The following is an 18,872-nucleotide window of genomic DNA, read 5'->3' on the forward strand; positions in this document are numbered from 1 at the left end:
GTAGCCGGGCTACGCCGAGTTGCTGTAACGAACGCATCACTCCTAAATCCCGCCTACTGACCTAATCTAAAACCTCATTGGATAAAACTTTCTGTCAATCACCTTTGACCTTTTGTTTCATTGGTTTACGTTTCATGTCAATCATTTATCCGACGGGCTCGTGATGGACTCTCCTCAGAGTTCATGTCAGGAAACTGATGCTGGAGAATGATTTTAATCTGGTTTTAGTAAAGAAATTACGAATTAAAAGAATTATTTAAAAAATAATTAACTCAGTTATGTAAGTACTATCCCCATAACAAGTAATACAATAATATTAAAAGAATATAAAAGGCTATTTTTAACTTAATTACCCCCCAAAAAAGAAGATATAAGGTATGTGAAAAATATATACAAATATACACAAAATAGTGTATTGAGTACATACAATTTTACCAAATATTAAATCAGCATAAAATATTCTTGGCCTTGAAATCTTCATATACATATTTGTTTTTTATTTGCAGGATGAGATTGTTCAGCAGATTGAGAATCAGTAAATTAAAGCTTCAACATTAAACTGATTAAGATTCCAAGAAGTAAAGTCAATCGTATATTCAATTTGGGAAAATATCAGATTGATAATCGGTACGTGCAAATAACCGTTATCAGACATTCAATTTCCTGTAAAAGTTTACGATTTAATTTAATTTAATCCCAGTTAAGAAAAATAAAACACATTTCACAGATCAAATGTCAAATCATGAGAATTATAAATAATCCTGCAGATTTACCGATTCATCTGTTTGTTTTATTTCACTTAAATACATTTTGTTTACTTCACTGTTGACCTGAAGACGAGCCACCGACTGGTGAACAAAAATGAAGCAGCTTCAACTGATTATATATTATCAGATGTTCTCTTTTCAACTATCAAACATTGATATGAGAAGAATCCAATATTCATCAAACTGTAATGAGTTTACAGGAGAAGCTTAAACTTCATCCGACCGTTAACTACAGATTAAAGACTTTAAAGATCATTTAACATCCCAGCAAATTCACTTTTCTAAAAGAGAACTTATTTCTTCTGACTTCAATTTATTCTATTCATGAAAATAAGGTTTTCTGTTTTTATTTATTTTATTTGTAAAAGTACGTTTTCATGTATTTTTAAATGTAGACTTTGAGCTACACAGTCTGTATGAAATGTTCCGTACAGATACATTATAATTACTACAATATTTTGGATGTTTTTCTTACCACTCATTTATTATTATTATTGATATTTCTTATTTTTTGTGTCAGTCGTATGGTTTTTGTAACATGTAAGTGTTTCTGGAATACATTCTTTTTGAGTACTAAACAGTACAGTAATACCATAATATATATATTTATCATTATTCTTTTGGGGACAAAAGTATTTCACAAGTAAATAAAACATTTAGTGAATTAATCTCTTCTTCTATCTGATAGAATAATTATTATTGAAGAAAACATTTACCCGATGTGATTCACAAATAAAACCATTGAAAGGTTTCAGAGAAGAATAAAAACAGACGAGACAAGCGACAGCTATGTTTCACTATATTTATATTATATCATTAAATTCAATGTAGTACCTGAAACTAACCACACGGGGGAGGACAGACGACGCTGCCCTCAAAACACGGTCCCAGCAAAGAGAGAAAAGAGAGAAAGGCACAAAGAGTTCTGGGGAACTGAGAGAAGGACACTGAACATGATGGGGGGGGGGGGGGGGGGGGGGATATAGACAAATACATGAGCAAAGAAAAGAGCGATAGACACGACTGGGGGGGGGTGCATGATGAAAACAGGCTCTGAACTGAATGATGGAGACGATGACGACACACAGAAAAGGCACAAGTAGAAAAAGTAGGTTTTCATTGACGCGTTCTCTAATCGTTTGTTTCTTTTGTTTTAGACCCTCGATGGTGAACGGAGGGGGAGGTCGAGGAGGAGAAGACAGCATGAAAAAGAGAGCGAGGATAACTGTTATAGCAAAACGTACATATATATATACATGTACATGTACATGTATATATATATATATATGTATTTCCTTCTTTTTATCCCAAACAAACAAAAAAAAGGCACAAACACATCATCGATTACAAGATGGAGTCGGAACAAGTGTTACATCGAGTAAGCATATACAAAATAAAAAGTGTCTTAACACAAATAAAATTAATACTATTATTCTGACCGTCATTATTATTATTTCCATCAATAATTATTGGTATCATGAATAATTCCTCCTTCGTGTCAGAGAGAGAGCGAGATGTCTACTGAGGTCTGAGGTAAAAGTTTCCACTTTAGACCCAAAACACTCGTCACACCAGACAGACTTTACCGCTGCTCATGAACAGTGATGGACGCACGGCTGCAAACTATTAGGATTGTTCTTATCAAGTAATCTTTATTAAGAATGCCAGAAGAGCGTAAAGAACCACACCGATGTCACGTTGCCTTTATGTTTCATAAAGCCCTTTAATTAATGTGTTTATTTCTGTACTGTTTGGTGTGTTTGTGCTAACGCTCGGGATCAATAAAGGTTTATTTTATCTTAATATAACGTCCATCAAAATGTCCAGAAGCTGCAGACGTACTCTTCAAATAGTTTTACCCGAAAGATATTAAATACACAATAACGTAAAACAAAGAAAAGCACATCTCAGAAGTACTATTATGTGTGAGTCTGGTGAGACGAGCTCTCCGTACCGGGAACTGAGTTACGTTCTGAGTCTTCCTGTCGCAGAACTACGGAAGCCCTGAGAGGACAAAAACATGTTTGTGACTTAAGAACAGGTGGAAAAAGGTTTTGCCAGGATGATTATTCAGTTATGTATTTTCTGTGAAAACAAGTAAAAAAATAAAAAGTATTTTGTTGTTGTAATACTCATTGTGGCCACAAGAGGCTGAAGTGCTCCACCGTGTTCTTATAGAAGTGTTTCATAAATTATAACGTTGTCCCGATGAGTTCACACGTAATCTTGTAAAATGTAGTTTTTGATGAGTAACCGATCAACGTAACGAGAATACGAACATCTTCAAGACTGGTTTTCAACTCATCTTTAGATTTTTCTTTCTGTTATTTAGTTAATTGTAAAACCAATAAAATGTCAGAAAATAGAAGAAGAAGAAAGAAAAAACAGCTGTGAGTAATTCCCATTTGGATATCTTTAAAAATATTAAATTTACAATAAAATAATATCTAGAAAAACATAAAATACATTTTTAAAGCATGAACCAGCAAACGTTTGACACTTAAAAAATCAACATATTTTAGAACCTAAATTTAAAGAACAAAGTGAACAGAAAATGCTAAATGTACCAACTTTAGTAAATGTAAACAACCAATCGGTGTTTAAACCAACAGGGGGAGAGCTAGTAAAGTTAGCAGCACCGCTAACGGCTAACCAACAGGAGGAGAGCTAGTAACGTTAGCAGCACCGCTAACGGCTAACCAACAGGAGGAGAGCTAGTAACGTTAGCAGGACCGCTAACGGCTAACCAACAGGAGGAGAGCTAGTAACGTTAGCAGCACCGCTAACGGCTAACCAACGGAGGTTCACTTCAGTTGCATCATGATGCCTTCAGGCTCTGCTCAGTGGACATGAGTACTGGCTGAAGGTACATTAATCATAATAACTTTATCATGATGTGTTCACATGTCATCTGTAAAATGTAGTTTTGGTGATGAACTTGAATAAATCCAGTAGTTTGAAGGAGATGTTTTCACGTGAACAAACATACTTTTTCTCACATGATTAAATATTGAATAAAGGAACTAATCCTTATTGAACCTGTTCTTACGTCACAAACACAGGACGCTTTGTCCCCCCGGGGCCTCCGTACCGTACCTAACGTCTGTAGAGAGGTTGGGCCTCTGGCTAGCGTGTGGACCACGGTTGAGGTATCAAGACTGTCGGCTTCAACCCTCGAGCTCCGTTTACTGTTCACGAACAACAGAAGAGTTCTTTAGGAGTCGAACCGGCAAAAAACAACAACACACAAAGCTTATCGGACTAAAAACATAAACAATTAAAAAAGAAATGTACCGCTAGTTAGTGTTGTAAAGCTGCTCTCCGTCTTCTCTCTCGCTCGTTTAGTGTTAGTACTTTTTACACCTCCTCCTCCTCCTTCTCTCCTCCACCTTGCTAACAAAATAAAAATACTGGTTATGAATGGCTATGATGTACGCTGCCTCATCCAATCTCACATCTGCTCACACACACACTCAAACACAAACATACACACTCCTCCTCCTCCTCCTCCTCCTCCTCCCTTCATCAGAAGAAGGAGTACTGGTTATCGATGGCTCGTGGTGCCCTCCCTCCCTCCCTCTCCTCTCCTTCCACAGCTTCTAGTTGGCGTAGAGGAGTGTCTCTCTCCTCCCAGTCTTCCACACCTCCTCCTCCTCCTCCTCCTCCCGTCGTCATCGTCGTCGCCATGGTCACTGCGGCCTCCCCACCTCCTCCTCCTCCTCCTGCGTCCTCCTCCGTCTCGTTTCCTCGCTCCTGTGGAGGAGTGGGCGGCGGCGGTCGGCCTGGCGGCAGCGGAGGAGGAGGGGGCTGAGGAGGGCTACGGGGTCTGCTGGTCAAGTCTGCAGGGACAGGAAACAGAGAAGAAGAAGAGAGGAGGAGGAGAAGAAGAAGAAGAGAGGGGAAATGAGAGAAAAGTATAAATAAAGGGAGGAGGAGATAAGGACAAAAGTGTAGTGAGGAGTCGGAGGAGAGAAGAAGAGAAAGTGACAGTGAGCCGTTAAGGTGGAAGAAGTCTGTGGTCATGAAGTCCATGAAGTCATGGAGACGGTCCACTTAGAGGACACACACACACACACACACACACACACACACACACACACACACACACACACACACACACACACACACACACACACACACACAGAGTGTCTCTCACTTGAGTCCGGTCTCACTTACACACAGTCAGAGATGGGTGTTGATGGAGAGTCGGGATGGCGCGTGGTGATGACATCACAGACTGTGGGCCGACTGCCTGCTCTGTCCCGGCCTGTAAAGGATGAGCCAACGGATACAACAGACAACAACAGAGGTGAGAGGTCACAGAGGAGAGAGCGCTGCGGGGGGGGCGTCAGTGTTTCAGGTTAGTTTATATTCCTGACATTGAACACCGACTACGTTTACAACAATATTCCACTATTACTACAAATATGAGTTTTAGGTCACCAAAACAGATGCTTTTGAAAACGCCTTCTGAAAAGGTTTTAAAAATGGCCGTTACTTTGTATCAGTGTGGACACGCTAAAATGGATCGTTTGGGAAAAAGATGACATCATCTACTTAATTTGCATAAAATATAAGAAGTGGACGTAGTCATCGTGACGTCACTCGTTGGTTTGTGGACGTTTTGAAGTCTCGAGTTCGGCAGCTTTGCTATCGCCATCTTGTTTATATCACAACCAGTGAGCAGGAAGTGACCATATATGGACTGAGGAGGAGTGACGTAGAGACGCCGTATACGTCTCTGGTAGAGACCTGTCAATCACGGTGTAGCCCCGCCCTAAAGCATCCCCTGCTTTATGGTCTGTGTGACTCTAAATGGACCATAATGTACTAAATGAACATCATGCTGTATTGAAGAAGACTTGAAACTAGAGATTGAGACCATAAACTCATGTTTACAATGTTTACTGAGGTAATAAATCAAGAGAGAAGTAGAGTCATTTTCTCATAGACTTCTATACAACCAGAGGAGTCGCCCCCTGGTGGACATTAGAGAGAATACAGCTTTAACACATGAAGCTTTGACTTCACTCAGCAGAACCAAAAGTTGACGTAGTCTTTATCAACACCTACAGGCTAATATTGATTTTTATTAGCCGTGTAAGCAGCTTATCAGGAATATTGTTTTTTTTCGTAATAAGGACAAAAAACTGAATATTTGGTGCATGTAAACGTAGTCAGTTTAAACTTAGGCCCTGTCCACATTACTCTGCTTATGTTTGGAAACACATATGTTTAGCTACGTTTACACTGAGTGGCCACACTACGCCGGAGTTTTGGAGCACCCTAAACGGAGGAGTTTGAAAACACCCCCGAGGTTGGAGGTGTTTGAGAACTCCGGGGTTGCGTTTGCGTGTGGACGGTCGGAAACTGATGTGTTTAGAAAAAATGACGCCCACACCCGTGTTCGCTACTGGATTGGTTCTTAGCAGCCATGACGTCTCCTTCCCTGATTCGTCACACTCACTATCACGTGACCCGTACCCGGAAGAAAACAAACGTGACCAGCGGCGTCATCAGCCCTATGGAGCGGACGTCAGAAGCCACAGTTAGCAGCTATTCAGAGCTACGAGTGAGAACAGACAACACCGAGGAAACGAGTGTGTTCTGCCCCCACATTTCTGTGTGGTAGAATGTCATTGCATTTTCATGCTCGTATTTATCCCTCCTCTCTTGCCGTAGTTAGTGCCTCGTTGTTTTTAGATTCTAATGAGAAGACACGCTGCACTAACGTTTTACTTCTTCCGTTTGGTAGCCTTGAGAGACCTTAGTCTAAGTATTTCTTTGTGAAGCATGAAAAGATGTACGTAGATATATTCTATTCGCGTGTTTAGTATAACATTTGTGTTGTATTAAATGCTAATCGCGGTTAGCATTTCTCCATTGGCGGTAATGTTAAAATTAGCTTAGAAGCTAGCTAGGCGGACATGTTACATGCTGGCTATATCATGGATTGTTGTTTTGTATTCATGTAATGTGTATAGGGACAGTTCGTAAAGCCATATTTCATATTGTGTTTCCACAGTTTTACAAATAAGAAAGATTCACACTGAAGTCTTGAAACTCTTCTATGGATTCCATGGTCTTTATTTCACGGATCTACTGTTAGCGATCTGCTAAGCTTTCCTGCACGAAGCAAGAGCAGAATAGAGTGAGAGACGTGTGTTGACCACATGTATGGACCCATATTCTAGTAAACGTTTACGTGTAAGTGTTGATTTTAAAGTAAATGTGATGTGAGAGAGAGAGATAGACCCGCAGCGCTGTAACTACGTCTGAAAAATAAAACTTCTAAAACTTTCCACGAACTGTCTGTTTGAGTTCATAGAGGAAGATTTTAGAGTAAGATCTTAAGTATCAAACACAACCTTTCATTATTAAAGACTACTTTATTACTCTGTCGTATTTTTTTAAACTAAGCAACCAATCCACTTCCTGTTTACACCGCATGGCGCATGCCTAGTGTACGTTAATGGTCACGTGCTGTCCGCCTTCGAAGGCTGCAGTGTGGATGCAGATCAATTCGAGAATGATGCTGAAACTCCCGTGTGGACGGAGATCGTTTCTATTTGACAAATCTGCATCCAAATAGAAACGGAGTAATGTGGATGTAGCCTTAAAGCTGAAATAATCTATTTAAGAAACCTGAGACGAACAGACAGATGTTGTGAGATCTACAGTTACATAAAGAGAGGAAGATTTAGACAATCATGCATGTGCAGTCAGATAAAAACACATTTGTGGATTTAATTCCAGCACGCGCACACCCCCCCCACTCCCCTTCATGGAGGTCTTCCAGGTTTCAGACTAAACTCACAAACACAACAAACATAGAAGCTTACAGCTCTTTTTATTTAATCACATACTGTAGCATCTGTTTAAGGGCTGTGATGTCTTTCTCACGCTGGTAAACGGTTACAGTGTTTACGTCTGGGGGCTTTTATTGTGAAAGGTAAGAACAGAAGGAGTGGATCTGGTCAACGCCCCCTTTTTTTTACGTCTTGAATAAGTCCGATCCGCACAACAATGATCGGTTCATGACTTTTTATTCGCAGCTCAAAAGCTCAGATAAATTCATTATGTTCCAGTTTTTGTTTTTGCCGATTAATCTTAAAGTTCTCATGAAAAAAAAACGCGAAAAAATGTATCGACTGTTAATTAATCGCACCAAAACAAAAAGAGAGAGAAAAGGACGATACTAAAATGTAGTTTGAAAAACAAAAACTTTATCAAAATCTGGAAAAACGATGGACGCACGTCGTCAGCATATAAAGAGCAGAGTCAGAAGAATCTAAATTGAAATGTTCAATATAATCTGGTAAATCTGGTCAAACTAAAGTTTTCTTTAATTTAGACTCGAAAAACTTGAGTTAAAAATTACATAATAGGATCATTTTTTGTTTTACTGTGTTTTTAATATAAATTTTAATATAAATGTTGTTTAATTCGACCACGTGTGTTTTTGCTCTTTCTTTCAGCATGAGAGGTGATGGTGAAGTGATTATTTGATGAAGGAATGAGATGAGCATTAAATCTCTCACTCTATCTAAACTTCTGTCGTGTTTCTGTGAGTGTGATCACATGTTGGAGGTAACAGAAGCTTTATAAAGGTGTTACAGGTGTGAACGAGGTTAATCTGCTTCGTCTAAAAGATGCCCCATCGTCACTTTCTTCTTCTTCTGTGTGTTTGTCGGCGAGGTGTTCACTCTCTCGTACCTGGCTGACGAACGGCGGTGGCGCCCACGAAGCTGATGAGCGTGACGTCGGAGGCGCCGCCAGACTCCAGGGGGATCGGGTGCACCCGGAAGTGCTCCAGCATGTCGAAGATGGACTGGAACCAGAGGTGCTGCACTCGGCACTGACCGTCCTCGTTCAGGGACAGACGCAGGTGCTGGAGAGGAAGAAAGACAGGAACGTTTTGAAGCAACGAGTTCGGTGATGTCGCCGTCATCATCTTGTTTTTCTTGCAACCAGTGAACAGGAAGTGACCATATCTGGACTGAGGAGGAGTGACGTAGAGATGCCGTATACGTCTCTGGTAGAGACCTGTCAATCACCGTGTAGCCCCGCCCTAAAGCATCCCCTGCTTTATGGTCTGTGTGACTCTAAATGGACCATAATGTACTAAATGAACATCATGCTGTATTGAAGAAGACTTGAAACTAGAGATTGAGACCATAAACTCATGTTTACAATGTTTACTGAGGTAATAAATCAAGAGAGAAGTAGAGTCATTTTCTCATAGACTTCTATACAACCAGAGGAGTCGCCCCCTGGTGGACACTAGAGAGAATGCAGCTTTAACACTTGAAGCTTTGACTTCACTTTAATGAACTGGAGGTTTGCTACCTGATCAAAACAAGACATTTGAAGACTCATTTTAACAAAGCAAACATTGGGCCTCAAGCAGGAACAACTTGTACGAACAGATTTGTTATTTAGCGGCTTGTACGAGTCATTTAGTACATAAGTTACAATTGGTGATAAGAGTTCTAGTATCGATTAAATCCTAACGATACGCGTCCTTATTGAGGACAGACACATATTGTTCAGGGAGCTGGACTCCCACACTCACCTTGGCCTTGCCCTGGAAGTTGAAGGTGAGGACGTATTCTCCGCGCCGTGTCTCGCTCTGGCGAACCAGGAAGACTCCGTGGCTCGCCGGACCTCCGGCCAACACCAGCTGAGCGGCCTTGAGGCGGGACAAGGTGCCGTGGAACCACTGACACTCGCTGAGCGGGTGCTCCACCGCCTCCGCAGGGGTCACCTCCGAGAACAGGAAGGAGCCTGGACGAAGGTGGACGGAACATATCGACACTTTAGAGTGAAATAAAGTTTCACTGACTCAGTAGAACATTTTATTATTTATTTATTATACTATATTGATCCCTTTAAGGGGGAAATTTGTCTCTGCATTTGACCCATCCTTGTATATAGGGAGCAGTGGAGCCCTGGTTCAGTGTATTGCTCAGGTACATTTCGACACGTGTCACATCCCAGTCGAGGATCGAACCGTTGACCTTCCGGTTGCCAGACAACCCTCTTAACCCAGTGAGCCACGGTTGCCCCGAACATGTGTTTCTAGTCTCTGATCATGTTTCATTGTAAACAACCAATCAGTGTTTAGACCAACAGGAGGAGAGCTAGTAACGTTAGCAGCACCGCTAACGTTACTAGCTCTCCTCCTGTTGGTTAGCCGTTAGCAGCACCGCTAACGGCTAACCAACAGAGGTTCACTTCAGTTACATTATGATGCCTTCAGGCTCTGCTCAGTGAACAAGAGTACTGGCTGAAGGCACATTATAACGTTATCATGATGTGTTCACATGTCATCTGTAAAATGTAGTTTTGGTGATGAACTTGAATAAATCCAGTAGTTTGAAGGAGATGTTTTCACGTTAATATGAAACAGATATTGGAGATGAATTATGATGTTTAACTTCATAACACGAGCTCTAAGAACATTATTATACTTCATTAAACATAATGACTATACAAACCCCCTATAAATGACTATAACAAAGTAAAAGTATAACATTTAGTATTTCTGATGGTTTACAGACTTCAGAGAGATTGAAATAAGTTTTCATAGTTTTAAATGAAAAGTACCTGTGGCGTCTGGCGTCTCAGCAAAAGGTGTGCAGAGACTGACTCCGCCTCCGCCGAGAATCCGGCCGTCTGGTTCGTCGAGAGGGGCTCGAGGTGGCAGCTCCGGTGGGAGAGGATCCATCAGAGGGGAGGAGCCTCCGATTCCTCCGTAACACACTGACAAGAAGTTAGTAAGGAGATAAAAACAACACAGAGATGTTAAATGTTACGTCGACAAGCCGAGGATGAAGTAGTTTCAAACTAAAAGTCTCACAAGCAGGATTCAGAGTCATGAATCTGGGAATGTAACACGACAAAAGAGAGTATATCCTCTGATAACGCCACGTTAAAGGGGCCGTTGTGACTGTATTTATCTGGGGTTCCACAGGGATCAATCATTAGACCACTGCTTCTTTAACTCATACGAGCTGCTGTTGAAGGGTTCAGATTCACTCAACAACACAAACACACCAACAGGTGGAGGCAGCAGTAGACCAGCAGCTCCTGTGTCCTGAGAAGTTAAATCTCTGTTTGAGTGAATGGAGTCCGGTGACTTTGAAATCAGAAACGGTTTTAATAGACATGATTTAAGAAAAGAAAATATATAAATTTACTACATTACTGTGTATAAGTACCTCATACAGACATTCATTTAATAAGGTTGTAAACTTCCAGAAATACCTTGAGAGAGACGGTCAACGATCTCAGCCGTCCCGCTGATGTCCAGCGGCCCCACAGAGACGCCTTCAGCGTCCTCCTGCTCACTGTGAGGACACGGTCAGTAGTTCAGTGAGTTCATGTCGTCCCACACATTCATTCATTCATTCATTCATTACCTGAGACAGATGCCGTTCCTGATGTCGCTCAGCCAGGCTCTCATCTGAATGGCGTCACGCGTCTCGATCACGTACTGTGCCGTCCCCTCCAGCTGTGAGCGAGTAACAGAAGAAGAAGAAGAAGAAGAAGAAGAGGTTGATTTTAAACTACCGGTCCAATAAAACAGACTAAGATAAGAGTTAAACCCCGATAAAACAGTGTAATCAAAGAAACAATGAAACCAGTTGATACGATAAAAATAAAATAAAATAAAATAAAATAAAATAAAATAAAACAAAACAAAACAAAACAAAATAAAATAAAATAAAATAAAAAATTAAAATAGATGACATCACATAAAAGCCAGTCTGTAAAAATGGTTCTTAAGAAGTAAAGAAGTTAAAATAATATAATAAAATCAGCAGAATTTCTTATTCTGCTGATTTTATTTGGCGACCTTAATAAAATGTCTTGGGGTCCAGAATCTCGCGGGTATTTTGCGGGTGTTGAAAGTACTTTTTGAGGTACTTTAACTCGACTACTTGTATTTTATGCCACTGTAAACATCTACATCTCATCTTAACGCTTTAGTCACTTCAGATTATTAATAATAAATAAATGATGTATTATTACAGACCAGCAGTATATAAAGTCATTAACAAAAGACACATTCATGCATCAATTATTATAATACAATTCTGCATAATGAGTACTTTTACTATCAGTACTTTAAGTATACTTTGATGCTTTTGAATGCAACTCTGCTGGAGGCCTCGGTGCATCGCTGCACATGTAGATAACACGTTTACAACACGGACTGAGTATAAAGATCAGAGTGAAGGACTTGAGGAGCGACTACCTGCAGCAGGAAGGTGTTCTCCTTGTCGGGGACCTCCAGAGCCGTGGTGCTCCTCACGTCCACCATCGAGCAGCAGGGGACAGTCAGCCGGGGCTTCGACGACTGGAGGAGTCAAACAGACAGTCACAGACAATAATAATCTGTCTTTATGATCGTTATGTGGTACAAAATGTAAACCGTACTTTAATGTTTCACACAAAACACTGGCAACGAGGCAGACCGTGGGATAATAATGAGAATATATATGAAACATTGAATTAATACTCTCTAAACTAAAGTGACATCAAACACTATGAAGAAGCTTGTTTACAAGATATTCAGCTAATGGAAATGGAATGAACTCTACGACCTCCTCCAGTCCATAAAGAACACTAAAGAGTTATTAACCACTGACAAAATAAAACAATACCAAACACAAAGTGTTCTCATCATAAGTGTCTCCTCTAATAAAGAGTTCACTTTAACCAGACTGTGAAACTATGACGTCATGATTGATTCATCTGAGACCAACAGTCATGTGACTACAAGGAGGAGACACTCTGACTGAACTACAGGAAGTGAACACAGAGAGGAGAGGAGAGGAGAGAGGAGAGGAGAGAGGAGAGAGAGAGGAGAGGAGAGAGGAGAGAGAGGAGAGAGGAGAGGAGAGGAGGGGAGAGAGGAGAGAGAGAGGAGAGGAGAGAGGAGAGAGAGGAGAGGAGAGAGAGGAGAGGAGAGAGGAGAGGAGAGAGGAGAGAGAGGAGAGAGAGAGAGAGGAGAGGAGAGGAGGGGAGAGAGGAGGGGAGAGAGGAGGAGAGGAGGGGAGAGAGGAGAGGAGGGGAGAGAGGAGAGGAGAGGAGAGAGGAGAGAGGAGAGGAGAGGAGAGAGGAGGGGAGAGAGGAGGAGAGGAGAGAGAGGAGAGGAGAGGAGGGGAGAGAGGAGAGGAGAGAGGAGAGGAGAGGAGGGGAGAGAGGAGAGGAGAGAGGAGAGAGGAGAGGAGAGGAGGGGAGAGGAGAGGAGAGGAGAGAGGAGAGGAGAGGAGAGGAGAGAGGAGAGGAGAGGAGAGGAGGGGAGAGAGGAGAGGAGGGGAGAGAGGAGAGGAGGGGAGGGGAGGGGAGAGAGGAGAGAGGAGAGAGGAGAGGAGAGGAGGGGAGAGAGGAGGGGAGAGAGGAGGAGAGGAGAGGAGGGGAGAGAGGAGAGGAGGGGAGAGAGGAGAGGAGAGAGGAGGAGAGGAGAGGAGGGGAGAGAGGAGAGGAGGGGAGAGAGGAGAGGAGAGGAGAGAGGAGAGAGGAGAGGAGGGGAGAGAGGAGGGGAGAGAGGAGGAGAGGAGAGAGAGGAGAGGAGAGGAGGGGAGAGAGGAGAGGAGAGAGGAGAGGAGAGGAGGGGAGAGAGGAGAGGAGAGAGGAGAGAGGAGAGGAGGGGAGAGAGGAGAGGAGAGAGGAGAGGAGAGAGGAGAGGAGAGAGAGGAGAGGAGAGAGGAGAGAGGAGAGGACAGGAGGGGAGAGAGGAGAGAGGAGAGAGGAGAGGAGGGGAGAGAGGAGAGGAGAGGAGGGGAGGGGAGGGGAGAGGAGAGAGGAGAGGAGGGGAGAGAGGAGGAGAGGAGAGAGAGGAGAGGAGGGGAGAGGAGAGAGGAGAGGAGAGAGGAGAGGAGAGGAGGGGAGAGAGGAGAGGAGAGGAGGGGAGAGAGGAGAGGAGAGGAGGGGAGAGAGGAGAGGAGAGGAGGGGAGAGAGGAGAGGAGAGAGGAGAGGAGAGGAGGGGAAAGGAGAGAGGAGGGGAGAGAGGAGAGGAGGGGAGAGAGGAGAGGAGGGGAGAGAGGAGAGGAGAGGAGAGAGGAGAGGAGAGGAGAGGAGAGGAGAGGAGAGGAGAGAGGAGAGGAGAGGAGAGAGGAGAGGGTAACACTTGTAGACACTTAGAAACATGTTGGATATTTAGATTCCAGGGTTTCCAAATTTTGTAAAATAATTTATCAAATAAATTAAACTTTTTTCTTTTTAATGACTGATGTCATCATAACTGTTGTTCTGCACTAAAGACATGTTCTAGTTCTCCTTCGAGTCATCATGGTTCTGTTTCATAGAGGAGCAGGACTTTTATTCTGAAGAGAAAAACGAGGCCAAAGAGAGAAAAATGTGACATGAGCCCTGAGACTGTTTTGGGTGTTCAGAGGGTTAAATGAAGCCGACCTGCTGACTGTGAACATGCTTCAGTGTTACTTACTTTAGGTGGGATGAAGAACTCCAGGTAGAACTCCTCTCCTCGCTCTCCCCCCTCCCGGTCTCTCTCTCGGAGGACCAGACGACACTTGTGCCAGCGTCCTCCTCTCCAGGGGACGTTCCCCCCGATGACCAGCGGCTGCACCGGACCGGCGGCGGCAGACGACGAAGCCGAGTTGTTGTTGTCCGCACCGTGATGCAGCAGGCCGAACGAGAAGCCCGAGAAGCCGTGGCTTCCGCTGAACTCGTCGGTGGACGAGCTGACGCTCACGCCGCCCTCCCTCACCAGCCGGCCCACCTTCCTCGGAGGTCCCGCGCCTCCGGCGGCGGCGGCGCTGCTCGGGGGCAGCATGGAGGAGGCGGAGTGAGGGCCTCCGGCGGTCGGGGTGAGAACGGGAGGAGGGGATCGAGACAGCCGGAGCTTCTCCAGACGATGGCTCCACTTCTCCTTCTCGCCTCCCTCGCCGTTGCTCCGCCGCCGGTCCCGAGCGGCCTCCGAGAGAGACAGGGAGGTGGCGCTGCTCGAGGACGAGGGCGGCAGCGAGGAGGAGGAGTGAGGGAGGGAGAGGGGCATGGACAGTGAGACGGGCATGGAGGAGGAGGTGGGCGTGGGAGGCTGCGTACCAGAGTTCCTATTGGAGCTGATGACCAAGGCGGCGTCCTGCACGCCCATGGTGTAGCTGTAGCTGGAGGGCAGCGGGCTCTGGGCCGAGTCGCCGGACGAGCTCCTCCAGTGCAGGATGCCCCGCACGCTGCCCCGCACGCTGCGACCAACGCTCCGCAGGGAAAAGCGCTTCTTCAGTTTGTTTTTGGAGTTGGGCGTGCCGTTGCCTTTGGAGTCCGGCGGAGGAGAGGAAGGTGTGATCTGAGCGGCATAGGAGGAGTTGTCCACCTCTGCGGACTCTTCTTCTTCTTGCTCTTCAGGCTCCACGTCTTCCCCGACGGACGCCACCCCTAACCAGCTGTCCTCCTCTTCCTCAACCGGGGCTTCCCCATTACCGGGGGCGACCATGGCCCCTCTCTCCTCACGCTTCCCGTTGTTCCCTCCCACGGAGGAGCAGCACGACGATGAGGAAGACGGAGGCAGGACTTGGCCGTGGGCGTAGGAGTCTTGAAACCGGTCCCCACAGCGTGTTTCCAACACCAGCCGTGTCGGCGTTGGCTTCGATAGCGCCCGCGTCGTCGCGTTGGTCGCGGGACACGGGAGGACGGCGCCCCCAGACACCGACAGGGGCGAGACCGCCTCCTCTTCCAGGGAGGTGGCGTCTGACCGGGGAGCCCAGCTCGCCATGTCGTCCCTCGCAGAAGGAGAAGCGCAGCTCGGTGGGAACGCCCCCTCCAGCTCGGTCTGGAAGTGTCGAACGAAGCGGTCGGTGAAGCGCCGGCAGAAGGCGGCCGCCGAGTCCGGTGAGTAGTGGGGGTTCTCCAGGAGAAACGCCCGAAAGTGGCGTGCGAAGTCGCCGGCCGCAACGCGGGCGTGGAGCTCACAAAACTCGGTCCAGCTCAGGCACGGCGAGGGCGATGGTGTGGGCGTGTCCGACAGGGAGGACGGGTGAGCCTGAGGGGGCGGGGTCACCAGAGGGGGTAGTGGGGGGGGCCGGGGCAACATGGAGGGGGGGGGGGGGGGAGGGAGACGGGGAGGGGGAGGGAGGTAAAGGGGAGGAGCTAGCCGCCCGCGGGCTGGGCGGGGTTAAAAGAGAGCCGTTCATCCCGATTGGTCGATCAAATCACTTCAGAACAAACGACAGTGAGCTGGAGTTGAGTGCACAGCTGGGGGGGGGGGGGGTGGGGGGGGGGGGGGGAGACTTAAGTGTTGTGCTCAGCCCCATCGAAAAAAACAAGACTTGAAATGCACCGGACCCAGAAAAGTTGGGGGGGGTAAAAAGAGGTCAAATAGCTCCAAGACGAAGCTTTTTCTGCTACATTATTTTGTGAGATTTGAATACTTTTTTCTTATCGTTGGGGATTGAGACAGCTGGTAGATGGATGTGTGTGATTCACAAGGTCTGCACCCTCTTCACCGACTGTCAGACATCCAGAGAAACGCGGCCACATCCTGGAAGAAAACACAAAAACAGAAACAAACTGAGTTCAACTTCAGTTTATTTATACTGCAAACCAGCAGAAAGGTTCTCTGGATACTTTACAGGTTAGAATATAAAAGTCAGAGACACGACACACGATAATTAAGAAAGCTATGACAACAATAACAGGATGAAAACTACTAGTTTATCCAGCCAGTGAAACTATATGGAACCAAAGAAAATTGGGTTTTTAGCATCGATTTAAAAATCTCAGTTGGAGTTGAAATCTAGCAACATTTACGGAGGTTTCTGAAATCAGCTCTGGTTTGTGTTTATCCAGCTTCTTAGGTGTTAAATGGAACACATTCTGATTATGTTACATTAATAGAAAAAGGCAGATTTGTTTACATTCTTGTCTTAAAGGTAAGAAGAGAGGAAACTCCTCCTAATGTCTTCACTGAGAGAAGATGAAAAACATCCTGGAAGAGCTTGACACCAAACTAACTATGAGTAGTGGAATGTAACCAAGTACAAGTCTGCGTTATGTACCACATGTACACCACATTTCAGAGGTAGAGAATGTACTAACTACAGGTATTTAACAGCCTATAGTTAAACAAAACATATGATCAGTTAACTAACAATATATATGTACATATATATATGTGTGTGTATATCTCATGTAATAGTGTAACACTCCCAGTGGTTATTCTCCTGCACACCGAGTATATTTTGATGAGAATACTTTTACATGAGAAGGATTTTTAGTACGTTAAAAGCAGGACTATTATTTGTATTTTCATATTACTAGTTTTACTGGACATGAATGTATTCATCTCCTGAGAGCAAACCTGCATGATCACCTTTTTGTATTTAGAGGATGAAACATCTAAATGAGCTAAACATCTGGTTATTTAACCAGATGTTTAGTTTCAGTCGACATATGACTGAAGTTATTCGTAATTATTGTAAACCATTTTACATCCATGTGATGATGTACAGTGGTTTGATTGTAACCACACACATTTACTGTACATGAGTATAAATCTGAGGTACTTATAATTTAGAGTATTTTCTTTATTTCTTTATTCTTTATTTACTGTTACTGTAACATAGTATGTTTACCATGTGGTATTAGTACTTTTACTGAAACACAGTATTATTACTGTGTGGTATTAGTACTTAAACTGTAACATGGTATTATTATTGTGTGGTATTAGTACTTTTACTGCAGTAACGGAGCTGAATACTTCTGCCACAACAGATTAACGATCACTAACTAGCAGCAACGAGCCTTAACATCACATCCTCACTTGTTAGCTTGCTAACATGAACTAGCAATGTGTGAGTCTTTGCTCATTCAGCTCTCTTTAAAGACGTGCAACGTTCGCTAATATAAGCTAACAATAGCTAACTAAAGTCAGCTCGCTCACCGTAGCCTGCTGTCGATTAGCATCTTTATCTGGTAGACGTGGTTTCAGATATACATCATCATTGTGTGTGACGCCTACTGACACTGAATCATCAAACAACAAGCGGCTATCACTAAAAGATTCTTCGCTAAGCTAAGCTAACCATTAGCCAGCTAGCTTAGCTATTAATAAACCAGCTAGCTTAGCTAGCTATCAATATTGCTCCACCACAAGTGTTGCGTGTGTTTTCGCTACCTGTATAATCACAGTCCGGTGTTTTCCTCCGTGTCTTTGTGGCTGAAACATGGCATCACATTTCATAATTTTTCCAGCCTACAGAACGGAATAATCATTGTTCGTAGAAAAAGGTTGTTGTTGTTGCTAAATATGAATATTGCTATTTGCCTTGCCTGGAATCAGTTCTTCTCGCTCGCTGCCTCTGACTCTCGCGAGGGTTCGCTCGTTAGGTCGGTGGTCGGTCGTTGACAGCTGCCGTTAAAAAAAAAGAAGAAGAAGAAGAAGAAGAAGGGGGGGGGGGGAAAGACCCGCTGGATTTTAATGGTTGAAACTGTGACGGTAAAACCGGAAGAAAGACTGAGAGGAAACAAGAGAAGAAGAAGAAGAAGAAGATGTCCGCTCCTCCTTTGTAAACAGATAAATAAAGACAAACTAACTAACAGACAATGGTGGTAAAAGTACTAATACCACACTGTGAAAATACTATGTTACAGTAAAAGTACTAATACCACATGGTAAAAATACTATGTTACAGTAAAAGTACTAATACCACACTGAAAATACTATGTTACAGTAAAAGTACAGTACTGATACCACACTGTGAAAATACTCTGTTACAGTAAAAGTACTAATACCACACTGTGAAAATACTATGTTACAGTAAAAGTACTAATACCACACTGTGAAAATACTATGTTACAGTAAAAGTACTAATACCACATGGTAAAAATACTATGTTACAGTAAAAGTACTAATACCACACTGTGAAAATACTATGTTACAGTAAAAGTACTAATACCACATGGTAAAAATACTATGTTACAGTAAAAGTACTAATACCACACTGTGAAAATACTATGTTACAGTAAAAGTACTAATACCACATGGTAAAAATACTATGTTACAGTAAAAGTACTAATACCACACTGAAAATACTATGTTACAGTAAAAGTACAGTACTGATACCACACTGTGA

The 18,872-nt window shown here is 43.8% G+C and overlaps 1 protein-coding gene and 1 long non-coding RNA gene across 2 annotated transcripts; both read right to left on the reverse strand.

The window, feature by feature from the left end:
* Nucleotides 1-1,555: 1,555 nt before the first annotated feature.
* Nucleotides 1,556-4,293, reverse strand: LOC142937867 (uncharacterized). The gene is made up of 2 exons (XR_012949459.1): nt 4,062-4,293; nt 1,556-3,955 (listed from the first exon to the last, which is right to left on the reverse strand). It is a non-coding gene; the product is annotated as an uncharacterized LOC142937867 (long non-coding RNA).
* Nucleotides 4,294-4,441: 148 nt separating this feature from the next.
* On the reverse strand, nt 4,442-18,116 carry sh2b1 (SH2B adaptor protein 1). The gene is given in 11 exon segments (XM_076080968.1): nt 4,442-4,606; nt 4,944-5,034; nt 8,484-8,658; nt 9,343-9,554; nt 10,377-10,532; nt 11,037-11,119; nt 11,192-11,283; nt 12,031-12,132; nt 14,228-15,847; nt 15,849-16,279; nt 17,915-18,116. Coding segments are annotated over 10 exon segments (2,637 nt in total). The 5' UTR covers nt 15,933-16,279; nt 17,915-18,116; the 3' UTR covers nt 4,442-4,584.
* Between the last annotated feature and the right edge of the window lie 756 nt (nt 18,117-18,872).

This window comes from Anarhichas minor, unplaced genomic scaffold (assembly GCF_050575085.1).
Source record: "Anarhichas minor isolate MPS153535 unplaced genomic scaffold, ASM5057508v1 ptg000077l, whole genome shotgun sequence".
In the NCBI taxonomy this organism is placed as follows: domain Eukaryota; kingdom Metazoa; phylum Chordata; class Actinopteri; order Perciformes; family Anarhichadidae; genus Anarhichas; species Anarhichas minor.